General features: G+C 27.0%; 2 protein-coding genes across 2 annotated transcripts; both read right to left on the reverse strand.

Moving 5' to 3' along the window:
- Positions 1-11,419: 11,419 nt before the first annotated feature.
- On the reverse strand, positions 11,420-12,506 carry OCT59_022213 (uncharacterized protein; the record flags this gene model as incomplete). The annotated part of the gene is made up of 4 exons (XM_066144674.1): positions 11,420-11,787; positions 11,936-12,047; positions 12,115-12,234; positions 12,342-12,506. The coding sequence occupies 4 exons, from the start codon at positions 12,504-12,506 to the stop codon at positions 11,420-11,422; spliced, it is 765 nt and encodes a 254-aa protein (XP_066006112.1).
- Positions 12,507-22,484: 9,978 nt separating this feature from the next.
- On the reverse strand, positions 22,485-23,398 carry OCT59_022214 (uncharacterized protein; the record flags this gene model as incomplete). Its single annotated transcript, XM_066144675.1, has 3 exons — positions 22,485-22,825; positions 22,912-23,042; positions 23,181-23,398. 3 exons carry the CDS (start codon positions 23,396-23,398, stop codon positions 22,485-22,487), a joined length of 690 nt encoding a protein of 229 aa, XP_066006113.1.
- Positions 23,399-24,610: the final 1,212 nt, after the last annotated feature.

Here is a 24,610-nt window from a genome sequence, read left to right on the forward strand (position 1 = left end):
GACGACTGTTTCAATATCCTATATATACCCATTCATTTTTTTTTTCATTTTATTTTTATTGACTTTTAGTAAGCGTATTTTTGTGTTTTCACTAATGATCAATACTAATACGCCAAAGGAAAAATGGGTCCTATCTGAAGAAATTCTTAAGAAAGTTCATTATAAAGGTAAGGATTTTATTTATCTTTACTAATCACTGAATTAAATATATTCTAATGCTGTATCCCATCTAGAATAGTTTGTGTGTGGGAGTTTGTGTATGTGCCGTTTCATTTATTTTTTTTCGTCATCTTTTTTTTTTTAGGTCTATCTTCTCTCTGTCTAGGTCTTCTCTTAATTAGATCTTCTTTTAGGCCTTTTTCTTTACGTCTCTCTTTAGGTGTGCGGGTTGGGAGTGTAGTGTGGGAGTGTGGGAGTGTGTGTGTGTGGCATTTTAACTTATTCTTTTTCGTCTTCTTTTTTTTTAGGTCTATCTTCTCTGCGTTTAGGTCTTCTCTTTATTAGGTCTTTTTCTTTCTTTACGGCTTCCTTTCATACAAATTCTGTATTGCCCGGTACCTTATATTACCGATCCACAAGATACTGGGAACATGGAAAAATGTGACAACTTTTTCTTCAAAGAAAACCATATGCTAAGAAAGCCGAGTTATACAACACTTTAAGAACAGAACTAACAAATATTAAAAATATTAATTAAAAATCTTGAGTCAGAAACAAAAGGATTAGAAAAGGCTCTCACATTGCAAAAGGTTGATATTCATGGGCGATGAGTGTGCTGCACTCTATGCTGATGGCATAGGGGAAGATGCGCCCAGACATGTACTAACAACACTACTGGCACGGGAAAGTGTAGTGGTGCATTTGTTAAGGTCTACTGATTCTGGATGAGGGATCAGCTACCTGTTATGATAATAGGAATTTTATTATCCGGGCTGACGTGGCACCATACATATGATATTTTGTAAGTATTATGATATTTATAGCTTACAACCTGGAACATCATAATATATTAGAGCACTTTCAAATATTATTGTACTCACACAACAATGTCCCAATCAAAATTTTTTCACTCGCGAACAGTGGAAAATAATTATGATACAAATCCATACAAGTTAAAAGATCACGGAATACCACCTTCAGTGTTGGCATCTTTACACGATGCTGCATTAAAGCATTTATGTGGAGATGATAGCTTAATTTATCCAGATCAAAACTCCTCTTAGCAAGATCTCATCACGAGCATTTAACAAACTGTAAGTTTGCACGATTTTTACAGTATTTTATAAGATTTGTCTAACAAAAATTATTTCATAACAGGACGAGAGAGCGTCCCCAATCTTGCATCAAAAACAATGTCTGAAATAGAAAATTGCTCAAAATTCTTATATCCTTACATAAATCCGATTTTCTGTAAAAGGGGTAAAGATTATGAAGTGCGAATGGACCATTCTGTTAAAGCAACGTATCAATTTGTTCTCTTTTATTATTTGCTAATTATTTATTGAAAATTACAGGTGATATTTTACAATCATATAATCATATGTTATGGACTTACGGTTTGATGGCTTATACCGATCATGGCCTTTCCTTACTTCAAGGCTCGTGATAGACGAACCCAGTTTACCATAATTGAATCGAATTTTATATATTTTGTGACTCCGGAGGTACGAATTCTTAATGTATCAGAACCACTGTTAAGTAAACACCATCTACATATTTATCCCATTTTATCATTTTATTCATTTACAGAGACGTGTTTCCGAAATTTCAGAAAACTATAAAAGTCAAAGGGATCTACAACAAATTCAGTATACGCGTAGCGTACCTGATTTTCTTGAGATTAAAAAAATAATTAAAAGGATTAGATTTAGTATGCATCAAAGTTTCCTTTGCAAATGCAAATCATGCGGTAACATTGTTTTTTCGAAATATTTGATCTTGATTGGCTATATTTTTTTTGGAACCTTCTCGTTATCGGCAATAATTTTCATGATCTCTTCAGTTAGTGTTTGAGAAAATCCAAACTACATAGCATAGTACCCATATGTATGTTGATTTTGATAAACTCGAATTAATGAACGTGTAGATAAAAAGGAAGGACGATAATTAATACCACAAAATCAATACAGAAAAAAAAAATATGAATAGCAGATAGGTTCCAAGCATTGGGAGCATTAAGTATAACTTACAGGGTATAATAAATACGCATGTAAAGATTATAGTAGTAGCGTGTAAATTTTTTGGTAATATTTCGAAAGTGTATCCAAATAAAGAATATATTTATTATACTATGATAAAAGGACATGACTAAGATTTCTTAATAAAATCGTACTATTATCAGTTTTAAAATTAGAGAAAATAATTTTTTTTATAAAGTTTATCAGAATTTCGTTCTTTGAATTTTATTTTCTTTTTTTTATAAGGGATTATTTAACATATTATTATGGAATATTTACGATAAACCTATTATTTATTTTAATAAATTTACCACTAAGAACGTCTAATGACATTGTCCTTGATATGATAGACCTTCATTTATATGATTAATGTTTGAAAGAAACGTAATCTTTGGATATCCGCCCACGCAAGTAATAATTCTTTCGCCGCAAAGAAGGTATATGTTAAGTTTATGATTTCCATAACATCAAATGAAATTGATTTGACAATATCGTTTGCATAATATTTTTAAAGAAAACAAATATTTTGATGGCTAAAAAAATATGGTGAAAATTTAGTATTATATGGTGCACACAGTCTAAAGCCACCACTTTTTATTATGTGATTTCAAATGAATAGAAAAAAAAATTTAATCAATATTTTTTAAAAAAACTTTCTGTAATATTGTAGTTTAAACAGTATGCTTTTATGTAACAGAGAGTTTTTTCAAATTGAATTACTGTAGCATAAGATATAAAAGTTTTAATTTTGGTTATTTTACTATGTTTTGAATAAATTTAAAGGAATTTGGCCAGTTTAATACTAATATAATGCAGGCCAAAATTTATAAACTGGCCTAAATTAAGAATTAATATAAAAATATTTTTGTTTAAAATAACTGAATGAGAATTATTTATCTTTAAACTTTATTTTTTTTTGAAACAAATTAAATATATGTTTATATTTGGGATAAGTTTCACCATATTTAATCTGAATACTATAATTAATAATTGACTGAAAAATTCGTGATTGGATCGAGCCAACGTATGGTGTTTTCATTGACTCAGCCGGTTATCTTATATTATTCATAGGGTAATTTGAAAATAAATAATTTCCGTCCGTGTAAAATTTTATTCTACATCCAGGTATTTTATTCTGACTTAATATTCCTTTAATAATATAATTCAGGCTTCAAGAAAAATTCTATATAATTAAAAAAAATTTGTAACGTTTAGATTACCTGTATAAATAAATTCTAAATTGTGCAACCGTATTTCCATTGGCCAGTTTATTACGTGACGTTCAACAAATTCAAAAAAAATGAAATTTATATGATTATATTATTTCCAGCCAGCCAATCCTGGTGCGAAGCAACAGGTTACAACTAGTAAATAATATATTAAATTTTATGTTATAGTTATAGAATTTTTTATACTTTATTACTAGTTTAAAAATAATTGTAGGACTTAATGAAAACTCAGCTCATAATCGTAATTACATGTTCATTCTCTTCATCGCGTTGGTATAATAAAGTTAGGCTTTAGTGATAATTTCATCCTTTTTGATATATTTTACTTTTACTATTTAACAAATTGTAATAAGAAAACAAAATAATAAAAATTAATTACCGAGATATGTTTATCCGATAGAAGTATCGGTCATTGTTAAAATATTTTCTATTCGCCAATTAAATCATAATTATCATACTGAGGACTATTAGTTTTTGTTGAACAAAAAAGAATTCTTAAATATTATTATTATTATATTATTTAGTAAAGGACAGCAGGAACTTTATTTACAGAGGGAAGAGTAAGTTTTTCAGGCGGCAATTATAATTCTTTCAACTATTTCAATCGTAATCGATTTATTTACCCTATTGCGCTACATATTTAAATAGTGAATCTGCAGATATAAATTGCTAGTAGCGTTGATCAAACCTAATATTTTTGGTCAATCAATTACTCTAGCGTTGATTAAACCCGTTTTTTTACATTTGGTTAATTAATGACCCGCTTTTACATTTGGAAAATTAACGCCTGTTTTTACATTTTGGTCAATTAATGACCCGTTTTTACATTTTAAAAAATTAAAAACCCGCTTTTACATTTTTGGAAAATTAATGACCCGTTTTTACATTTTGGTTAATTATTATATAAATTGGCCTATGAAATTTTTTTTTTTTTAAAAAAAAAGAAGAAAATGGAGTCAAAATTTTGGCCGGAGCTTATGAAAGATCTTGAACATCTTTTTGAAAATAAAGAGAATTATGACGTTATTATACAAGCGGGAGAAGAATCAAACGTACAAGAAATTTATGCTCATTCCATAATTCTCTGTTGTCATTCAAATTATTTTCGTTCTAATTTGAAGGAAAAGGAGGACGGAAAGTACATTTTAAAGAAATCTAATATTCCATCAAAAATTTTGGAAAATATTCTCAGGTAATTTATCTCAAAATAATTTTTAAATTAATGTATACAAAAAAAAATTAAAATAATTTTAATAATAGGTTCTTATATTGCGGAAAGATTAATTTAAGTGTTGAAAGTTCTTCAGATATTGTGACTTTATAACAACGGCAAACGAATTTGAATTACATTCACTTGTAAAGCATATTCAAGAATTTTTAATTGATAATCAAGAAGAATTTATCAAAAATAATGTGGTTAAATTTCTTGAAAATATTTTTCAAAGTGATACTTTTGAACTTATACGAAACCATTGTTTAGAAATCATCCATAAAACTCCAGATTTATTATTTGAAAATAATACTTTTTTAATGTTATCATCCCAAATGATTGAACTCATTCTTAAACAAGAAAATATTACATTAAATGAAATTGAAATTTGGAATTATTTGATAAAATGGTCATACGCTCAAAATCTTAATATTGATCAAGATCCTTCAAAATGGACCAATGATGATATTGAAGTAATGAAACGTACCACACATAGATTAATTCCATTGATTAGATTTCAAGATATTTCTTCTGATGATTATTATGAGAAAGTATTTCCTTATGAAGAATTACTACCAAAAAAACTGAAGGGTGAAATTATGCAATTTTATTTAGTATCTAATAGCACAACAAAAATTATTAGCTTATTACCAAAAGATCAAGGAGTGATTCAGTTATAATTAAGTCTCAATATTTTGCTATTTTTGCTAGTTGGATTGAAAAGAAAAATGATTCTTATTATAATATAAAAAATATTCCATATAAATTCAATTTACTTTATCGTGCTAGTAGAGATGGCGATACAGCTGCAGCATTCCATAATCTATGTGATAATGGAGGACCTACTATAGTTATAGCAAAAATTGCAAGTTCGGAACAAATAGTTGGAGGATATAATCCATTGGATTGGAAGCCGGTTATAATTAATTCAAGGTATTATAAACCAACAAAAGATAGTTTTATTTTCTCATTTGCAGATAGAAATAACCTCCAAACTGCAAAAGTAAGTTACCCGAAAGAAAATCAACAACAAAATTCTATATATAGTAATTCAGTTTATGGGCCAAGATTTGGTGGTGGCCATGATTTATGTTGGCATCAAAATGGTACTTGGGGATGTATTCCACATACTTATTTAATCGATTTACCACGTAATTTCAATGTGAGTGATTACGAAGTATTTCAAGTTATATTTTAATAATAAGTAACTTAATATTTTTTTTATATACTATTTATGATAATTAAGTAACTGTTTTACATATTCAGCTTTTTATGGATGGATTTCCTCGATTTATCATCTTTTAAAAACATAATAAAACACATATAATAAAATACTACCAAAATTACTCCAGCCATTAAATAAAAAGATATTCGCTTTTTCATCATTAAATCAGATACCGTGATTTACGGAAGATTTATTGCAATTCTACAACCACCCCATCCTCTGAATGCTACCAGTTTTCAGATATCTGTGTACGTGATTACTGGGTGATTATAATTACAAGATGATTACCGGACAATTTGTCCAGTAATCATCCTGTAAACCAATAATTTTATTTTGCATTGGTAACAGAATTCTGAAAACAGCGATAATATAAATTTCTTTATTTTAAATTACGATTTGTAAATCGAATTATCATTATTGAAAATTATCAAATTAATCAAAATGATATAAATGATATAAATGATATAAATGAATTTGTAATTAACCAGATTACTTATTTAAAAAAACTAAATTTTTTATTTTAATTTATTATCTATCTTTGAAGTAATTCTAACGTGAGACAATTTTTTATGTTAGTGAAATTTCTATTTAGGAATCAAAAATGGAAAGTGGATTCCATTCTTATTATGTGAATTTTTCAAGACAATTTTATTCTCACGAAAAGGGAAATCAAAAATGGAAAAGTGAATTCCATTTTCATCTGAAAAATTTTTAATACATCATTATTACGCTTTGAATTTTTTCCAATCTCACGAGGATATGATCGTCAAAAAAATCCCTTGGATAATTTCCACATTATTCACCCAAAAAAGGTGATATTATGTTTATTTTGCACATTTGACATTTCTAATGGTGTAACGTCATTCGGATTATAAATACTTCTACAAAAGTGATTTTTATAAAAAATTATTTTCTCATTATGTCTATAAATTTTTATAAGGAAATAATTGATAATTATAAAAATCTTTATGAAACCAAGGAAGGATATGACACGAAGATTTATGCTGGTGAAAAACAAAATATAAAAGAATTTCATGTTCATTCCTTCATATTAAAAACACAATCTAAATTTTTTAAAAGTGCTTTTACGGAAGAAATTCAAAAAAAGGATGGTTATTTTATTTTAAATTTAAATTATTCACCTAAAATATTTGAAATTCTTTTAAGGTATTTTTTTTTTGTAAAGATTTTTAAGTGACTATGATAAATGGATTGTTTCATATGAAGATTTTCATTTTTTTTTTTAGTTATATGTATAGTGGAAGCATCGACATAACAAAATTACAACCCTTTGATATAATAAATCTACTGTTACCATTAGATGAGCTTGGACTTCAACCTTTAATTACTTATATTCAGAAAATTTTGATCGAAAATTATTTTGATTTAACTGCAAATAATGTTATTGAAACTCTTGAATTAACTTATCAAAAAAAATCTTTTGATAAATTATGGGATTTTAATATCCAACGAATCTGTTATAATCCAGATCTCTTATTTAAATCAACTAAATTTCTCACCGTTAATCCATCTATTTTAGAAATATTTTTGAAACGAGATGATTTTTGCATTGATGACGAAATCATTATTTGGGAAAATTTATTCAAATGGGCTTGTGGTCAGAATCCTGTTACTCACCAAGATATTAATAAATGGAATAAAAATGATTTTACAGTGATGGGAAGAAGATTAAACAGGTTTATTCCATCAATCAGATTTTATAATATATCTTCTGAAGATTTTCTTTTAAAAGTATATCCTTTTAAAGAATTATTACCAAATGATTTAATCAATAATATATTTGCATATCATATGGTACCAAATAATAGACAAAATATTATTACTCAACCTTATCGAAAATCACATTCAATCATAATTAATTCTCAACATTTTGCTATTTTTGCCAGTTGGATCGAAAAGAAAAATAGTTCTTACTATAACGAAAAAAATATTCCATATAAATTCAACTTACTTTATCGTGCTAGTAGAGATGGTAATACGGATGCAGAATTCCATAAAAAATGTGATAATAAAGGTCCTACTATAGTTATTGCAAGATTTACAGATTCAGAACAAATAGTTGGAGGTTATAATCCATTGGATTGGAAACCGGTGTATTCATATAATGGTTATTATAAATCAACAAAAGATAGTTTCATATTCTTATTTACAAATAAAAGTAACCTCCAGACTGCAAAAGCTAGTTATCCTATTGATGAGAATCAAATATATTCTATATGGTGTAATCCATGTTGTGGGCCAACTTTTGGTAGTGGAAATGATTTATTATGTTCTAATGGTAATTGGTCAAGTAATCAATTTACTTATCATAAAATTCATTTTCCATCAAATTTTAATATAAATGATTACGAAGTATTTCAAATTAAAAAATAAACATGTAATGTTTTAAGATGTCACATTATTTTTCCTTCAATATTAAGTTCTAATTTTTGTTGTAAATTATTTTCACATAATATACTGTATCTCAATAAATTTGTTTTTAATATTTATTCTTTCTAAAACAATCATCGCACAATCCCTACGTAGAATTATCTTTAATTGTAAATAACTCGATGGATTCTTATGAATAATTTGTATCAAATCCTTATGCCTCATGTTATGTGTTGTTTATAATCTGCAAATCAAACATTTAGAAATTAATTATAGAAGAAACTCGATATTATTCACTTGCCGGCATTACGAACGATATTAGTTTACCTTAAAACAAAGCTATCCTATTTATCCCAGGAATTATTTAAAATTGAAATTATATCAGGTATTTGTACGGAACATGGCTAAATTGCCCAGAATTAGCCTAATTCTACAGAATTAATATTTTTTATAATGGGGTACGCCGCAAAAGTGGGGCTCTTTTAATCAGTTTTCAACATTTTTGATAAACTCAACTCTTGCTTGATAATCAAAACATTATAATAATACAATTTTATTGGTTAGTACTGAGACACGACTACGTGACTTGAATTTTTTTGATAAAAGAGCGCTATACATGAATTATTTTAATCATTCTTTAGTAATATCTAATAAAAATCATCAAAATTTCCAATTAATTCATTCATAAATTAGATTTTTTTTTTTAGTAAATAGTAAATTTTCTTCAAACAAGATTTTGAGATTTTTTGAATTGAAATAAAAATACCTAACCAAAACCCGCATCATCCTCTAAGTAAAATATTCAGATTATGCAATTAATTTTGTATACATTACTGACAAGCAATTTACAAGTGTTTTTAATAAAGCAATCTATAAATATTTTACATTACAAAGCAATTTACAAGTGCCTTAGATTGTGTGTTAACAATAAATGATCAAGTGACCACCAAATCCTTAGTATAGCCGAAGAATAGACGACGCGATAAATTTAGACACTTCTAGTCCGATATTTATAAAGTTGACTGTTAAAACCGGTGGTTGGACATAAAGTCCTAGAATCACCGCAAGTGATATTTCTAATAATGGCGGTATAACAATGATTACATCATGTAATTTATTGTAAATAATTCCTACACAATTTGAATTAAAATGAAAATTTTGGTTGATTTTTCGCTTGAAAAGTAAACTGCGCTTCCTATACAAACGGAAATTGTAATAATTGCGTAAATGAAAATGGAAATCAGTCCACAGAAGACTTCCTATCGGTTTTATAGGAAATAAAAAGTGACGAAAAACCTTTTCAGTGCAAATGTGAAATATATTGATCGCAAAATAAGTAAATGAGTATGTGAGAGCACGATAGTTGCGATAATATTTTATAAATGTGCCGATTTCTTTCGATCTTCTAAAATCATTTCCAACACTCCGACTTTACTGTTCAAAATGCAGGCATTGTAATCCCTTCTCTGTTTTGGAGTCAAGCTGTCAAGTACTTCTTGTAGTTCGGGAGACAGTTGTAGTTGTCCTTAGATGACAATAATGGTATTAATAAACTTGAAAACTTGCTATATACTCTAAAAACTTACTTACCACCATTACTACTGTTACCAGCACCATCCATATTTGTAATATTTACGAGAAATGTATAAAAAAAATGTATTTTTTTTTTTGAAAGAAATTATTTAAAAACGTATTTTTTTATAGATTGCTGAAAGAAATGATTTAAAAACTTTTATAAATTTTATGTTACATGATAATTGTCATAATGATATAATTGACTTTCTTCTCACAACTCCCCTAGATTTTAATATCCTGGTACCGGTTAATGGCGCAGACGCAGCGTCACAGCCACCTATCATGTGATACAACAAATTAGAAACTCTTGTTGCGAACATTATATTCCAATAATTTATAATTTTATCATAACGATTAAAATATTATATAAACAATACAGTTGGACCTCTATGTACCGATACTATATCAGTATATCAAATTATTTTTACATATACCGTCATTAATGCAGCACTAATATGTCATGTGATTTGGATGGAACCTTTATGTTAACTTTGGCCAAATTTATAGTGTTGGCCCGAATTAATACCAGTGTAACCTAAAGTATTGGTACATTTTACCATGTATTAATTATAAAAGGGAAAAGTATTGAGAATTGTGAAATGAGACAGGCAATTATGCTCTTTCAGGGTGAAGCAGAAAAAAATTATAAAGCTATTTTATTCGAGAGTATTTTAAAAGTTATCACCCTGCAGTTAAAGATCTAATTCATGCTATTTTTGATTTACCAATACTATATTGAAAAGCTTATAGACTTTCTCAGCCCTTTCCCTCTTTCGCAAAAGCATTAGAAAATTTTGGTTTACCTTTAACGCAAAGCACGACAACCCTACTGCAATGATTGGGTTTTAAGCTTAAGTATAAAGCTTATTTATGACTTCTGTAGCTTAATGCAAATTTTTTATTTGTGGCTTATTAGTTATTACAAATATGGAGTGAATAAATACAAGAGATTATACTACGAAAGACTATTAAACAATTTGTTTCAATGTTTAATGTTGAAATCGATTGTTGAAAATTTTACTAATACACCAGATTACAGCTCATACAGGATCTCTTCCTCTTCCCCTTCCCCTCCCTTTACTCACTTCACTATTCTCTTTTAATACTATTGGTAAGAATTGTGAAAAGGTAACAACTCTAGATCGTTCTGGTGTAACTCCAGTTGCATACTTGATTCTAGACTTCACAATGCGTTGCTAACTTTCCCTTTCAAACTCCTTAAACTTCTCAATCTTTTCTGACACCTCAAGCAAAAATAAAGGAATTTGCCTTGGTCGCTCAAAAAGCTCCAAAGATACCATTAGCTTTATACCCATTATTTTGAGCATCGATCTTGGTAGAAATATCTCGTTCACATGAGATAAGCTAATACATGAGCTGTCCATGTACGTTTAGGAGTATTCCTCATTAAACCATTCATTTTTGTGATTGTATTAAGGTGACTAGAGATGCTCTTAATAACAAAAATATCGGGCGTTTCTGATTGATCATAACTCTCTGCTGGAATAGGAAAGGTGTTAGATATATAGTGAAATTTTTTGGATAGACTGTCTAATTGATGAACTTTTCTCTTTATTTTTGCGATGGCTTTCTCAAACTCCTCGCTGTTTCTTTAATCAGTTATATCATTATTCTCGCCTTCTATATCATCATCATCATAATTACTTTCCTCAATGATCTCATCAAACAGTATCATGTACCTATGCGCCTCCGTACTTATACATTCATTCTCATCCGTCAAACTTAACCTTTCAGACAAAAAATTCAATTCATTATCGCTCAAAAGTTTATGAACCTGATTTAGTGTTTCCTCATCTCCCATATCAATAATATAATAATTCGCCTTAGCATCTCGAGTATGCCATATCGACTTGAGTTTCTCGTAATATACTGGGAATTTGGTTTTCCTGAAAGTATCAGAAACTTCGAAAACAGAGTTCAGAACATCTTCTTGAGTAATATCTTCTTCAGCCAACTCTTCTTCGTTTCCATAAGAAGATCTTGCGGGTTAATAATTAAATTATATCCTGAGTCCTGACCTTTTTTAATGAAGTTGATGGTAATTCATCATCGTATGATCGCTTATGTCCAAATGATGTATCTGCTTCTTCTCCTTTTGACATCTTACCTCGTTTCAATGAGCGTGAATTAATTTTATCAACATATTCTTCACATTTTTGATTACAAGTAACCTCAAGCACATTTAATGCGTCAATTTGCGATTGTTTATTGAAAATATCCTTGAAAATGAGAACGCAACCAAAGTCATTGGCACTTTGAGAAGTCTTAATCAACGTTTATACGTACCTCCTTTACCATTAAATCTTTTTCAGTCTTGACATTATTCCAAAAGTTTTCTTCTTCAGGTGGAATGCGGTTAGTAAATATCAATAAAGATGGTATGTCCAATATGCTATTTCGCATGATCTTTCTGGAGGAACAATACCTCACAACCGTCACACTGAGGAATGATACTCTATACTCAGAGATTATTTACGGTACGTACAGTAATTCTTTTTTTCAAATTGACAAACCTGTTGAATCAGAAAAGTTGCACGCTCTTTGCTAATACTATCCTGTTTCTCGATAAGAACGTTACTTAAATATGTAAGATATCGTTTTCTCCATATAGATTTTTGATCAGCCAGCGAACGAACTTCAGAGACACAATTAGTTTTCAGTGCTTCTAAAAATCCCATATACGACCATTCTGAGATAGGTGTACTCTCGAAATATAGATTTATCAGGTCTAAACAAAGTTTTACAGATATCAAGCAAAAAGTAAGCAAATCGAAAGTTGTCAGAAATTGGGAAATAGCATTACGCGTAGAAATCTATACGTGATCTGATTTCAGATAATAGGCCAGTTCACAAATTCTATTGGTTGGTATAACTCGATCAGACGTGAACCAGTGAACTACCAATACTATTTGCCATTCAGACTCGCATATAGAGAATCATTTTTACCAAAGCATCATCTTGCAAAGAGGAAAGAGCTTCAGAGAAGCTTAATTAAAGGTACTGCGCATGAATGTTTTGAATTAGGTGGTGTAAGGCATTTAGCTTAGATTTCAAAGTTACATGATTCTAATCGTTACCAATGATAACAGTTTTCTACAAAGAAAAAAAAATTGATGCAAATGCCCTGAAGTGGATGAAACTTTATTAATAATTTTTCAAGTTCATAGTTAATCAGAAATGATGGAACTATCAAAATGCCGATATATAATAAGAAAAGTAATATATTTATTTTGGGACATCTATAGAGGCATAAAAATCGATTAAGATGATGGTGTTCTTCTAAAAGCTAGCTGAGCAATAAAACCAATTTGCCTTATTATTACTTTGCGGAATATACGGGTTCGTTTGATTGTAAATATTGATGATGCAAATAATGGTAGATTTAAATTTTATTAATTTTATTAGAATTTTCATTTAATTTTTCTTGCTTTTATATTTGTACAAGAAGGATAAAAAGATTTACTAACTGGGATATCACCTTTTTATGTAATTCACAGGATCGATTTTGTTATACGCTTTTAGGGGAAATTATGTTAATATGTTTGCATCACGAAAATGTGATCAACAGACTCAATTGGTTTGAAAAGGATAAAGGAAGAAATGGGGTTGATACTTTAATGATGTGTCAAAAGTACAAAATATATACAGAAAGAAAAAAATATCTTAATATTTTCCCTATTTTTCTTGCCAAAAATTCATTTTATTCATCAATGTGTAGATAATTGTTTAATAGAAAGTCATGATTTATTGCAACCTTATTTGCTAAATGAGTTTTTCTATAATGTGATATGATTATTTAAACAATAAAATTATCCAATATATCTTATGTAATTGAAAGAAAACTAAATTTAGTTTTAGATAATGAAAAATTCTTGTAAATAAATTATTTATTTTTATTTTAATTTATTTCTGAACATTGTCTGTTACATTAACAGGATGTTAAACCAATTTAGCAGTACTTTAAGTTTTTTTTATTGAAAATTTTTAGTTATGTGGAATTTTGTGATTTCAATCATGTGTAATTTGTAATATAAACAAACTTAGTACATTACTTTTTTTCTCGGTAGGATTTCTGGTTTTATTCCCTTTTAAATAAATAAATATGAGAAACATATTTGTTTTTTCTCAGTAGGCTCTCTTTTGATATTTAAAAATGTAGTTTCAAATGTTCTTTTTTGTTTTTCTAAGTAGGTTTTGTTCCCTTATTTGGAAAAAAAAATATTAACGAAAGTTTAAAAGGACAGTTATTATATTTAAATATGTAGGCTTTCTTTCTTAGAAATGGTAAGCTTTTATTTTTTGTTTTATATTATAGGGAAAATTCTTTTACCTTGAATCAAGTAATATACTTTTACGCTATTAAAGCTATATAATATTGTAGATATAGGAAATAATTAATTATGAAGACTAATATACCGGCTGAATCTGCTTATTTGTTAGATGGAGATAACTTTGAAGTTAATGTGTATTCCTACCTAGTAAATAAAAGAAACAAAAGTTAACTCAATATTTAATACATATAAAACAAATAGAACTTGATAAAGAAGATGAAAGTAACACAAATATTCTTATAAAGTCTATTCTCTGGATGAAGATGGAAGGTCTCAACTTAACACAATACCCTCTGCTAAGTTAACCTTTAGAATTGTCCATTAGTGTACAATTTAGTTTTTGGGAAATTGCTGAACACTATATAAGAGAATATGAAAGGTAGAAGGGATTTGTGGTAAAACGATATAGAGTTTTGATTTTGTTTTTCCAGAAATAAAAATTTTATATTAAAAAGAAATAGAAATAAAGTTTCCAAAAAAAGAGAGAAAAGCAACAAAGTTGTAAAATTTAAGAGATTTACCTTTCTAAACCAAAGCATGAAAATTAAGAAAATAGAAAAATCTCATCTTTCAGTAGGTAACTGATATTAAATAATGCTTTTTTTTCTTATATATAATATCTAATAAGTCTTATTAGAATAGTTCTCACTCTTTAGACATTAGCATGCTTAAAGTTGTCTGCCTAAACCTCTCCAAAATTCTATGATTAGTTTCTCCAAGATTTTACTATAGTTTTATTATAGTTTTGGCAAGGTTTTGGCAATTTTGGCATTTATAATAAGTTTTGTCAAGTTTCACTTTTCTCCAGAGTTTCGCCAACTTTTTAATAAGACTTTCATATAGTTTCGGCAAAGTTTTGCTATTTCAGCATTTTGCCAACTTGCCAAAACCCCCTAATTTCTCTAGCAACCTTAAGCATGCTATTAATTAAAGCATGATCAGAAGGCTTACTGCGTAAGAATCTATTAGGATACTAATGTTGAATGTTGATTTATGTATGATGTACTGTATATTTCTGATCTAACTAAATATTATTTATCTAAATATTTTAAATTTACAAATTTATGTAATATATTATAATTTTATACATAATACTTTTACAATATAATAAAGTTATTTCTACAATACTTTTATGATACTTTTACGATGTAGTAAATTATTTTTGCAAATCTTTAAAATATTTTTACAGTATAATAAAGTTATTTTTACAAATCTTTAAAATACTTTTACAATATAATAAAGTTATTTTTACAAGTCTTTAAAATACTTTTACAATATAATAAAGTTATTTTTACAAGTCTTTAAAATACTTTTACAATATAATAAAGTTATTTTCAAAATATTTTTACAATATTTGTATAATATTACATGATCATAAAACTATATTTTTACAATATTGTATTGTGCCAGAAGTCTATACTCGACAATAAAAATGTAACACTTAAAAATCTTTCAACTTCTTAAAAAAAATACAATTTAAAAAAAATAAACTGGTAACTTTATTCTTTAAGGTAAGCTTTATCAAATTACTGGTCAGATTTTTAAAAGAAGATTTACGTAAAAAGTTATAACTTATAAGCATTTGAAATTGCATAATTTTCATATGATCAGCCCAAATTTGAAACAAAATATGTTGGCCAGAACTTATGATAATTTGGGCTGATTCCATGCATTGTGATAATGCAGCCAGCCCAAATTATTATAATATGAATTAAATGCAATTTTTTTTAAAAAAATTTTTTTATCATTATATGACTTTTATGAAATGGTAGTTGCGATTTATTGCTAAAATCTACTTTTTCTTATGTTTTATCTTGTTTGTAATAATAAATTTTTAAAAATTGCATTTTATTAGTACTTTACATAAGAAATTCTGATTTTTTATTGGCTGAATTTCAGATCACATAATATAGAATCGGCCAAAAAATTAAAATAAAATCACGTGATTGTCGAGTATAGACTTCTGGTACCATATAAAAATTTAAATTATATTCTTATGAATATACTTCTCAGCGTAATTGATTTTTAAATGCTATAATATTACAGCATAATGCCAAATTGCATATTGATGTAACGTAATTTATTTATACTGACGTAATTAATTTGTACTGACGTATTAAATTGTACTGATATAATTAATTTTATATTAGACATAATTATTCAATAAGCTAAAAATAAAATTTTAAAAAATAATTCTTTGATACCACTCAAAGTATTCACTAACAGCTACAGCAAAATCATTTGAAATAAATATTTATTTTCGCTTTAATAGATCATTTGCTGATAAAAACATCATTGACTAATTCTTTATTCATAATATCATAGCATTTCTAAGGCTATTCCCTATAAAAATAAAGAAAAAAGAAATGTTAGAATAGTTGTTTTAAATTAATTTTACAAAACTCCCTTCTTTACACTTACCTAAGGTCTCCAAGACGTTCCCAACTCATTATCTACAAAAATAAAGGAAAAAAAAATGTTAGAACGTTTTATTAAGTCAAATCACAAAAATTCTCTTTATTCAACTTACCCGAGATCCTTCAAGACCGTTTCCAAGTCTTTTCTACAAAATAAAGAAAAAAAGAACTTTAGAATGTTTTTTTTAAATTAATTTTACAAACTCTCTCCTTTCAACTTACCCGAGATCTCTAAGACATTTCTTAACTATTTCTACAAAAATAAATAAAGAAAAAAAGAAACTTTAAAATGTTTCTTTTAAGTTAATTTCCCAAACTTCCTCCATTCAACTTACCTGAGGTCCTTTAAGACCATTCCCAAGTCATTCCTTACAAAAATAAAGAAAAAAGAAATGTTAGAATGTTTCTTTATCCAAACTCCTCTTTAAAATTTTACTATTTTTTTATTTTTCCCTAAAATCTAAAAGTACGTTTCCTACAAAAAAAAAACCAATCACATTTTTTTTTAAGAAAAATTCGGTTTAAAAAAACTGAAAAATTGGTGATTAAATAAATATTTTATTTTATTTTTTTTAAAGCTGTTTTTTTTTTAGTTTTTAATAAACCGAAACTTAAAAAAATTTTTTTTTTATTATTTGGTTTACCAGATTTTTTAAACCAAAAAAAAAGATTATCCACAAACAATCAGTGGTAAATCGATATAAATCATATGACCGAAATCAGCTGATTAATCTGGATAATCTGGGAATACCATAATTAATTCGATAGGTTAATTTAATTACGGTATATCGGCATTTTTAAAATTTGTAACTGTAATTATTACGGCATATTACGTCAGGTATAATGCCGTAATTAAATCAATTACGCTGAGAAGTATACTTATGAGTCTTAATTGTTTATAATTTTATAATTGCTATTATATAATTGCAATATCATAAAAATATTGTAAAAACATTGCAAAAAATTAAGGGTTTTAGTAAAGTTTTCTTTAAATTAAAATGCTATCTTGCTAAAAAAAGTCTATATACAGTATTTCCTAAACTTCTGCATTAGTAACAAGTAGTAATAAAAAGTTATAGGTAGTGCTCAAATTTTTTTAGCAGTGATAAGTAGTAATAGGCATTTTTTGGTAATAATGGATAATAACAAGTAATACTCAAATTTTTTTTAGTATTAATAAGAAGTTGTAAGTAGTATCCAAATTTTTTTTGGCAGTGATAATCATTAATTATTATGATACTTCAAGTAAAATATTGAATAAAAAATTTGTTCAAATAGAATTCTAACAATTTTTAATTTAAATATTTCATTTTGTTTAATAAAAGATTATATTTTTTTTAGTGAATTTATCTTATCTCTTACTATTACTAAATTTAAGATCAATTTAAAAAGATTTAATTATGTTAAATTTGATAATAGGTTTAAATCTATTAGTGATATTATCACCATTAATAGCAATTTTATTCATAAAGTTTTTGCAAATTGTAAACAGTATTTATCTAAACCAAAAGGTAAAAGGTGATGCAAATGAAGTATACTTAATAATTCTAATAATTCATTAAATAGTTATGTTATTCGTTATTTTCTTTGCTTTGTAAGATGCAAGTTTTCAGATTTTTGAATTACTAATTCTTTACATAATTTATATCTTTCTATAAAATAATTTTCTTTTATTCTTTTAAATATACTAACAATATTACTATTATTTCAATTTTTATTGTAACTTATAAAATTCATTAAATAATGGCCAAATAATTTTTCAAAAAATCAATTAAAGTTTGCATTAATAAATAAAGCCAATAAAGTAATTAGTATATGAATTTAAAAAAGATATGTTGAAAGTTAAATATAAAGTTATTAGAGAAAGATAAACAATTAAAGGAATTGGATTAAATAATGATTTATTAAGCAAACTCCCTATAATGGTAATTAATTTTCAAATCCAAAATGATTTTGATTTTAATTTAATATAAAATGTTAAATAATATATTTATTTATTTATTTATTTTATGGCTAGTCAGGAGGACTATATTGAAGATCAAAAATTACAAGTATACTATGAAAAATATGAAATACAGTATAGAACTTCACCTCAGAGTAATGAACTATAGTTTGGAATAACAGGTCCTAACTAGTATTAAATTGTAACTATTTAAAGAGAAATAGACATTAAACAGTAACAAACTTAAGTAAAATATATGAAAACAAATACTAATTATTGGTGAACTGTACCATAAACTTAAAAAAACCTCAAGGAAAAGAAAAAACTGGAACCTCTGCAGTTAAACAATTACGTAACTGCTGAAATAAATGTTAAATAATATATATTTTTATATTATAGAAATTTATGTAATAGATTATATATAGAATTGTATGAATTTATAAAGATTCAAAATATTAAATGTTTATTAATAGAAAATTAGTTTCAAATTAAACAAATTAAATTTCATAACAATGTTTTTTAAAAAAATTCTCCTCCTGTTTTTCATTAACTTATATTACAATTTTACAAGTTTAAATTCATTTAAGAGTATAAATAAAAGATGAAGATTTTATACATTAAATTCAAATTTGAAATTTTTATATTATAATAGTATCAAATAATTAAATAATTTGTTTTTTTTAAAAAAAAATAAATAAACAATTTTTTTATTAAATGTTATTTTTTGATTTTAGTTAATTTATTTTTAGTGATTTTATTTTTAGTAACTGATATAATGACATGACCTTTATTATATACTGGGATTATCAACTAAAACTATATTACTTATAATATTTTAATTTTAGTAATAAATGATTCAGTTTATTTATAATTAATATTTCTAGTAAAACCATTAACTAATTAATTATTTATCATATATTATTACTTTTAAAGTTAAAATTTTTTCATTCTACAAGTAATTGTAAATCTCTGCATTTACCTATTATGAGAAAGAAAAAATTATTAGTAGTGTGCTAAATTTTTATTTAATGGTAAAGAAGACATAGCCAATTCCTCCTTTAGAATTAGCAGACTTTACCAATAACAAAGTAGGATTTTATCTGCTTGAGTTGGTTATCAAATGAACAAGAGAAATAAAAAAAAAAAGAAAAAAAAGAAGAAAAAAAAAGGGAATAAAAAAATAAAAATAAAAATAAAAATAAAATAAAAAAGAAAAAAGCAGGTAATTTCAAGGAATTACCCACTTTGCTCACCCTTACCCAACCCAAACAAACAAATCCAGTACCCTCCTAAGTAAAATTTGTGAACTCCCCGACTCAAATGAGTTATCTGTTCTAATTTTGACTTAGAAAGTTACCCACTTTGCAAATAAAAAAATACACACCTTTTTTAAAGTTTCTTGAGCCATTTACACTTTCTAAAAAATCAGTAATGCTCATTCAGAAAATTTTCATCTGTTGTCCAGTATTTCAATACAAAATAATGCTGTAATTGATAAATAATAAATACAATTCAATAATAAGAAATCAGATAACAAATATAAAGTATAAACATAAAAAAATTTTTTCACATTTTTAATACTTGATATGCATTTTTTTTCAAGAACTTCTTTAGGAAATTTCTTCATTTTACCAGTAATTGTAAATCTCTGCATTTACCTATTATAAGAAAGAAAAAATTATTAATAATGTGCTAAATTTTTATTTAATGGTAAAGAAGACATAGCCAATTCCTCCTTTAGAATTAGCAGACTTTACCAATAACAAAGTAGGATTTTATCTGCTTGAGTTGGTTATCAAATGAACAAGAGAAATAAAAAAAAAAAAGAAAAAAAAGAAGAAAAAAAAAAGGGAATAAAAAAATAAAAATAAAAATAAAAATAAAATAAAAAAGAAAAAAGCAGGTAATTTCAAGGAATTACCCACTTTGCTCACCCTTACCCAACCCAAACAAACAAATCCAGTACCCTCCTAAGTAAAATTTGTGAACTCCCCCGACTCAAATGAGTTATCTGTTCTAATTTTGACTTAGAAAGTTACCCACTTTGCAAATAAAAAAATACACACCTTTTTTAAAGTTTCTTGAGCCATTTACACTTTCTAAAAAATCAGTAATGCTCATTCAGAAAATTTTCATCTGTTGTCCAGTATTTCAATACAAAATAATGCTGTAATTGATAAATAATAAATACAATTCAATAATAAGAAATCAGATAACAAATATAAAGTATAAACATAAAAAAATTTTTTCACATTTTTAATACTTGATATGCATTTTTTTTCAAGAACTTCTTTAGGAAATTTCTTCATTTTACCAGTAATTGTAAATCTCTGCATTTACCTATTATAAGAAAGAAAAAATTATTAATAGTGTGCTAAATTTTTATTTAATGGTAAAGAAGACATAGCCAATTCCTCCTTTAGAATTAGCAGACTTTACCAATAACAAAGTAGGATTTTATCTGCTTGAGTTGGTTATCAAATGAACAAGAGAAATAAAAAAAAAAAAGAAAAAAAGAAGAAAAAAAAAAAAGGGAATAAAAAAATAAAAATAAAAATAAAAATAAAATAAAAAAGAAAAAAGCAGGTAATTTCAAGGAATTACCCACTTTGCTCACCCTTACCCAACCCAAACAAACAAATCCAGTACCCTCCTAAGTAAAATTTGTGAACTCCCCGACTCAAATGAGTTATCCGTTCTAATTTTGACTTAGAAAGTTACCCACTTTGCAAATAAAAAAATACACACCTTTTTTAAAGTTTCTTGAGCCATTTACACTTTCTAAAAAATCAGTAATGCTCATTCAGAGAATTTTCATCTGTTGTCCAGTATTTCAATACAAAATAATGCTGTAATTGATAAATAATAAATACAATTCAATAATAAGAAATCAGATAACAAATATAAAGTATAAACATAAAAAATTTTTTCACATTTTAATACTTGATATGCACTCTTTTTCAAAAACTTCTTTAGGAAATTTCTTCATTTTACCAGTAATTGTAAATCTCTGCATTTACCTATTATAAGAAAGAAAAAATTATTAATAGTGTGCTAAATTTTTATTTAATGGTAAAGAAGACATAGCTAATTCCTCCTTTAGAATTAGCAGACTTTACCAATAACAAAGTAGGATTTTATTTGCTTGAGTTGGTTATCAAATGAACAAGAGAAATAAAAAAAAAAGAAAAAAAAGAAGAAAAAAAGAAAAAAAAGGAAATAAAAAAATAAAAATAAAAATAAAAGAAAAAAGAAAAAAGCAGGTAATTTCAAGGAATTACCCACTTTGCTCACCCTTACCCAACCAAACAAACAAATCCAGTACCCTCCTAAGTAAAATTTGTGAACTCCCCGACTCAAATGAGTTATCCGTTCTAATTTTGACTTAGGAAGTTACCCACTTTGCAAATAAAAAAATACACACCTCTTTTAAAGTCTCTTGAGCCATTTACATTCATCTAAAAATCAATAATACTCCATTCAGACCATTCAGAGAACTTTCATCTGTTGTCCAGTGTTTCAATACAAAATAATGCTGTAACTGATAAAAAAAAATAAATACAATCCAATGATAAGAGGTCGATAACAAATATATAAAAAAAAAGAAATCGCGTTTTTTAATAAGAAAATATGTGTACCTTCATCTTCGTTTTATCCTCTCTATAATAAAAAAATGATTTTTTTTTAATATTTGTAATAAAGATTCAAGTATAAAAATAATAAAGTAATAAATACTTACTACTAACTTTGCTGAAAATATTGTCAAAAAATTTTGTTCACAGATGTCACTTCGTCTCTTTCTTACGTCTTTATTTGTTAGGCTTCTTCAGAACAGTATTTTTAAAACTCCTTAGAAATGAATATTGTAGAATCGTCCGATCATGAGTCAAAAAAGAATTTACATAAAACAATACAAAAAAAAATAAAAAAAAAATTTTTACCATAATGCAAAATCTAAAATTTAATTTAATCATCATCATCGGAATCATCATTACAAGGTTGATAATATGAAGGATATACATTTGTTACTTTATCCCAATACCAAAATCCATTAGATAACTTATGAAAATCGGCAGTGATACGCATTCCGGGCATAGCATAAATTCCTAAATCTGAATTTACACAGTTATAAAAAGGTTCCGCAGTAGACACATCGAATTCACGTAACTTTATTTTCTTGAGATCAGTTTCTTGCGTGTTGTGTAATTCATTAGAATTTTGAAGGGTTTCATCTGCGGAAGCCTCCGATATATCCTTTTGAAAAGGTTCAACTCCAATAATTTCACATGTCAAAGCGGTTCTAGAATCTTTTTTAACTCGGTCAACTCTTAGCGCCAAATAACTATCATTGACGCTACCATTTCTTCTCCATTCCAAGGACCATCAAGCATACCATATAATTCTCCTCCGAATAACAAAGAATACGCCTTGTTGAGTTTTCCTGGCGCATTCTGTGCGAGCGCTTTGCAATTTGGTAATTCTTCTTTTGCTTTGTGAGCGATTTGCAAGCCGTTTGCATATCTTCTTCATACTCCGGACATACCTTATGGTTATGTAAATAATTTAAAAACGATATCACAGCCTGAGGTCCTTCGCGAAATTGGTCCATTTAAACATAACCAGATTTATCGATTAAAAAGCTAGACAAGGCGAACAATGAACGTGAAGTTTACTTCCAAGTCATCTGCTTCATCGTCGATATATTCTGTTGCGCGGCGTGCAGCAATTTCTTCCGCGTCCGCGTCTGCGTTATCGAGTCCATCCTGACCTAAGAAAGACTTAGGACCAGTGCTATTAACCAAAGTTGTATCACTTTTGTTATCGTTTAAATTTTTATTTTCTTTTAACAAATTTCCTGCCGGATTCTCGTCTTCCTTCATATTCACAATTTCACTGGTTGAAGAGGGATCGTTTGTGCCATTAACAAAGTCGTATCACTTTTATTTTCGACCAAGTTTTTATTTTCTATTAATAAGTTTCTTCCGGATTTTCGTCTTCCTTAGTTTCGCCAGTTGAAGAGGCCATGTCATTAATTGAATTCATATCAATTTTATTATCTTCTGAATCTTTATTTTTTTCTAACAAGTTTTGCCCCGAATTTTCGTTTTCTATTGTTACTTTTTTATTCTCCACATTAACCTTTTGACGTGTTTTGCCCTATATCATTCGATTCTTTTGTGAGTGCAATTGTAAAAGCTTCTTGTTGACTTTGTTCTGCCATGGTTGACTATTTTTATTTTACTTTGTTTTTAAAAATACCGGTTTTATTTTTTAAAGAGTATGAGAGAGTTTGTTGAGAGTATATATATATTTGTAAAAAAATCGCGACTCGCGACTCGTGAGTAAAAAAAATGATGACTAACATCTCATGTGGATGAGATGATGTGCGGAACTTGTGTGCGCGCCTATCGATTGAATATATTAATACACTAACAGCTAATATATAAAACAACTACTTTATGTATATATTAATATAATACATAAGTAGCTATAATATTTATTTACAAAAAAAAGGTTCAATACTGAAAATACAGCCCTTTGTGATTAAAATAGTATTTTATACAATAATTTTATGTCCGACATTAAGATGATGTCAAATCATACTATAAAGATCGGTTCATAAAATTTATGATTTAATCTGATTTAAACACTTACTGATTATTTTATGTAAAAAAAATAGTAATATGATAATGTTACTACTGTAAACTCATAAAATATTGCAATTTACTGTATGACTAGTTTGTAACTCAGAAGATGCTTACAAATGCACAGCCGCAACAAAAAAGTTATATATCCTATTTAAGATAAATTAAGGGTATCATAACAATTAGATTCGGAGAAAATAATGAGTGGTCGGAGTAAGAAAAAGGTTGTATAGTCTTACCAATCTTACTGTGCTTTATTTTTTTTACCATCTCCGGCAGAAGATTCCTGGAATGCCGGCCAAAGACACGTGTAATTACGATATTTAAACACTCATAGTTATCAAATACGAACTTGAATAAATATTAAACACCTTTTGTAAGAGAATTCGTATAAATTCTACTATTCAGTATTTCAATAAGACTTGTATATCAACAATAAAAGACGAG

The sequence above is a fragment of the Rhizophagus irregularis genome, chromosome 31, assembly GCF_026210795.1.
Source record: "Rhizophagus irregularis chromosome 31, complete sequence".
NCBI lineage: Eukaryota > Fungi > Glomeromycota > Glomeromycetes > Glomerales > Glomeraceae > Rhizophagus > Rhizophagus irregularis.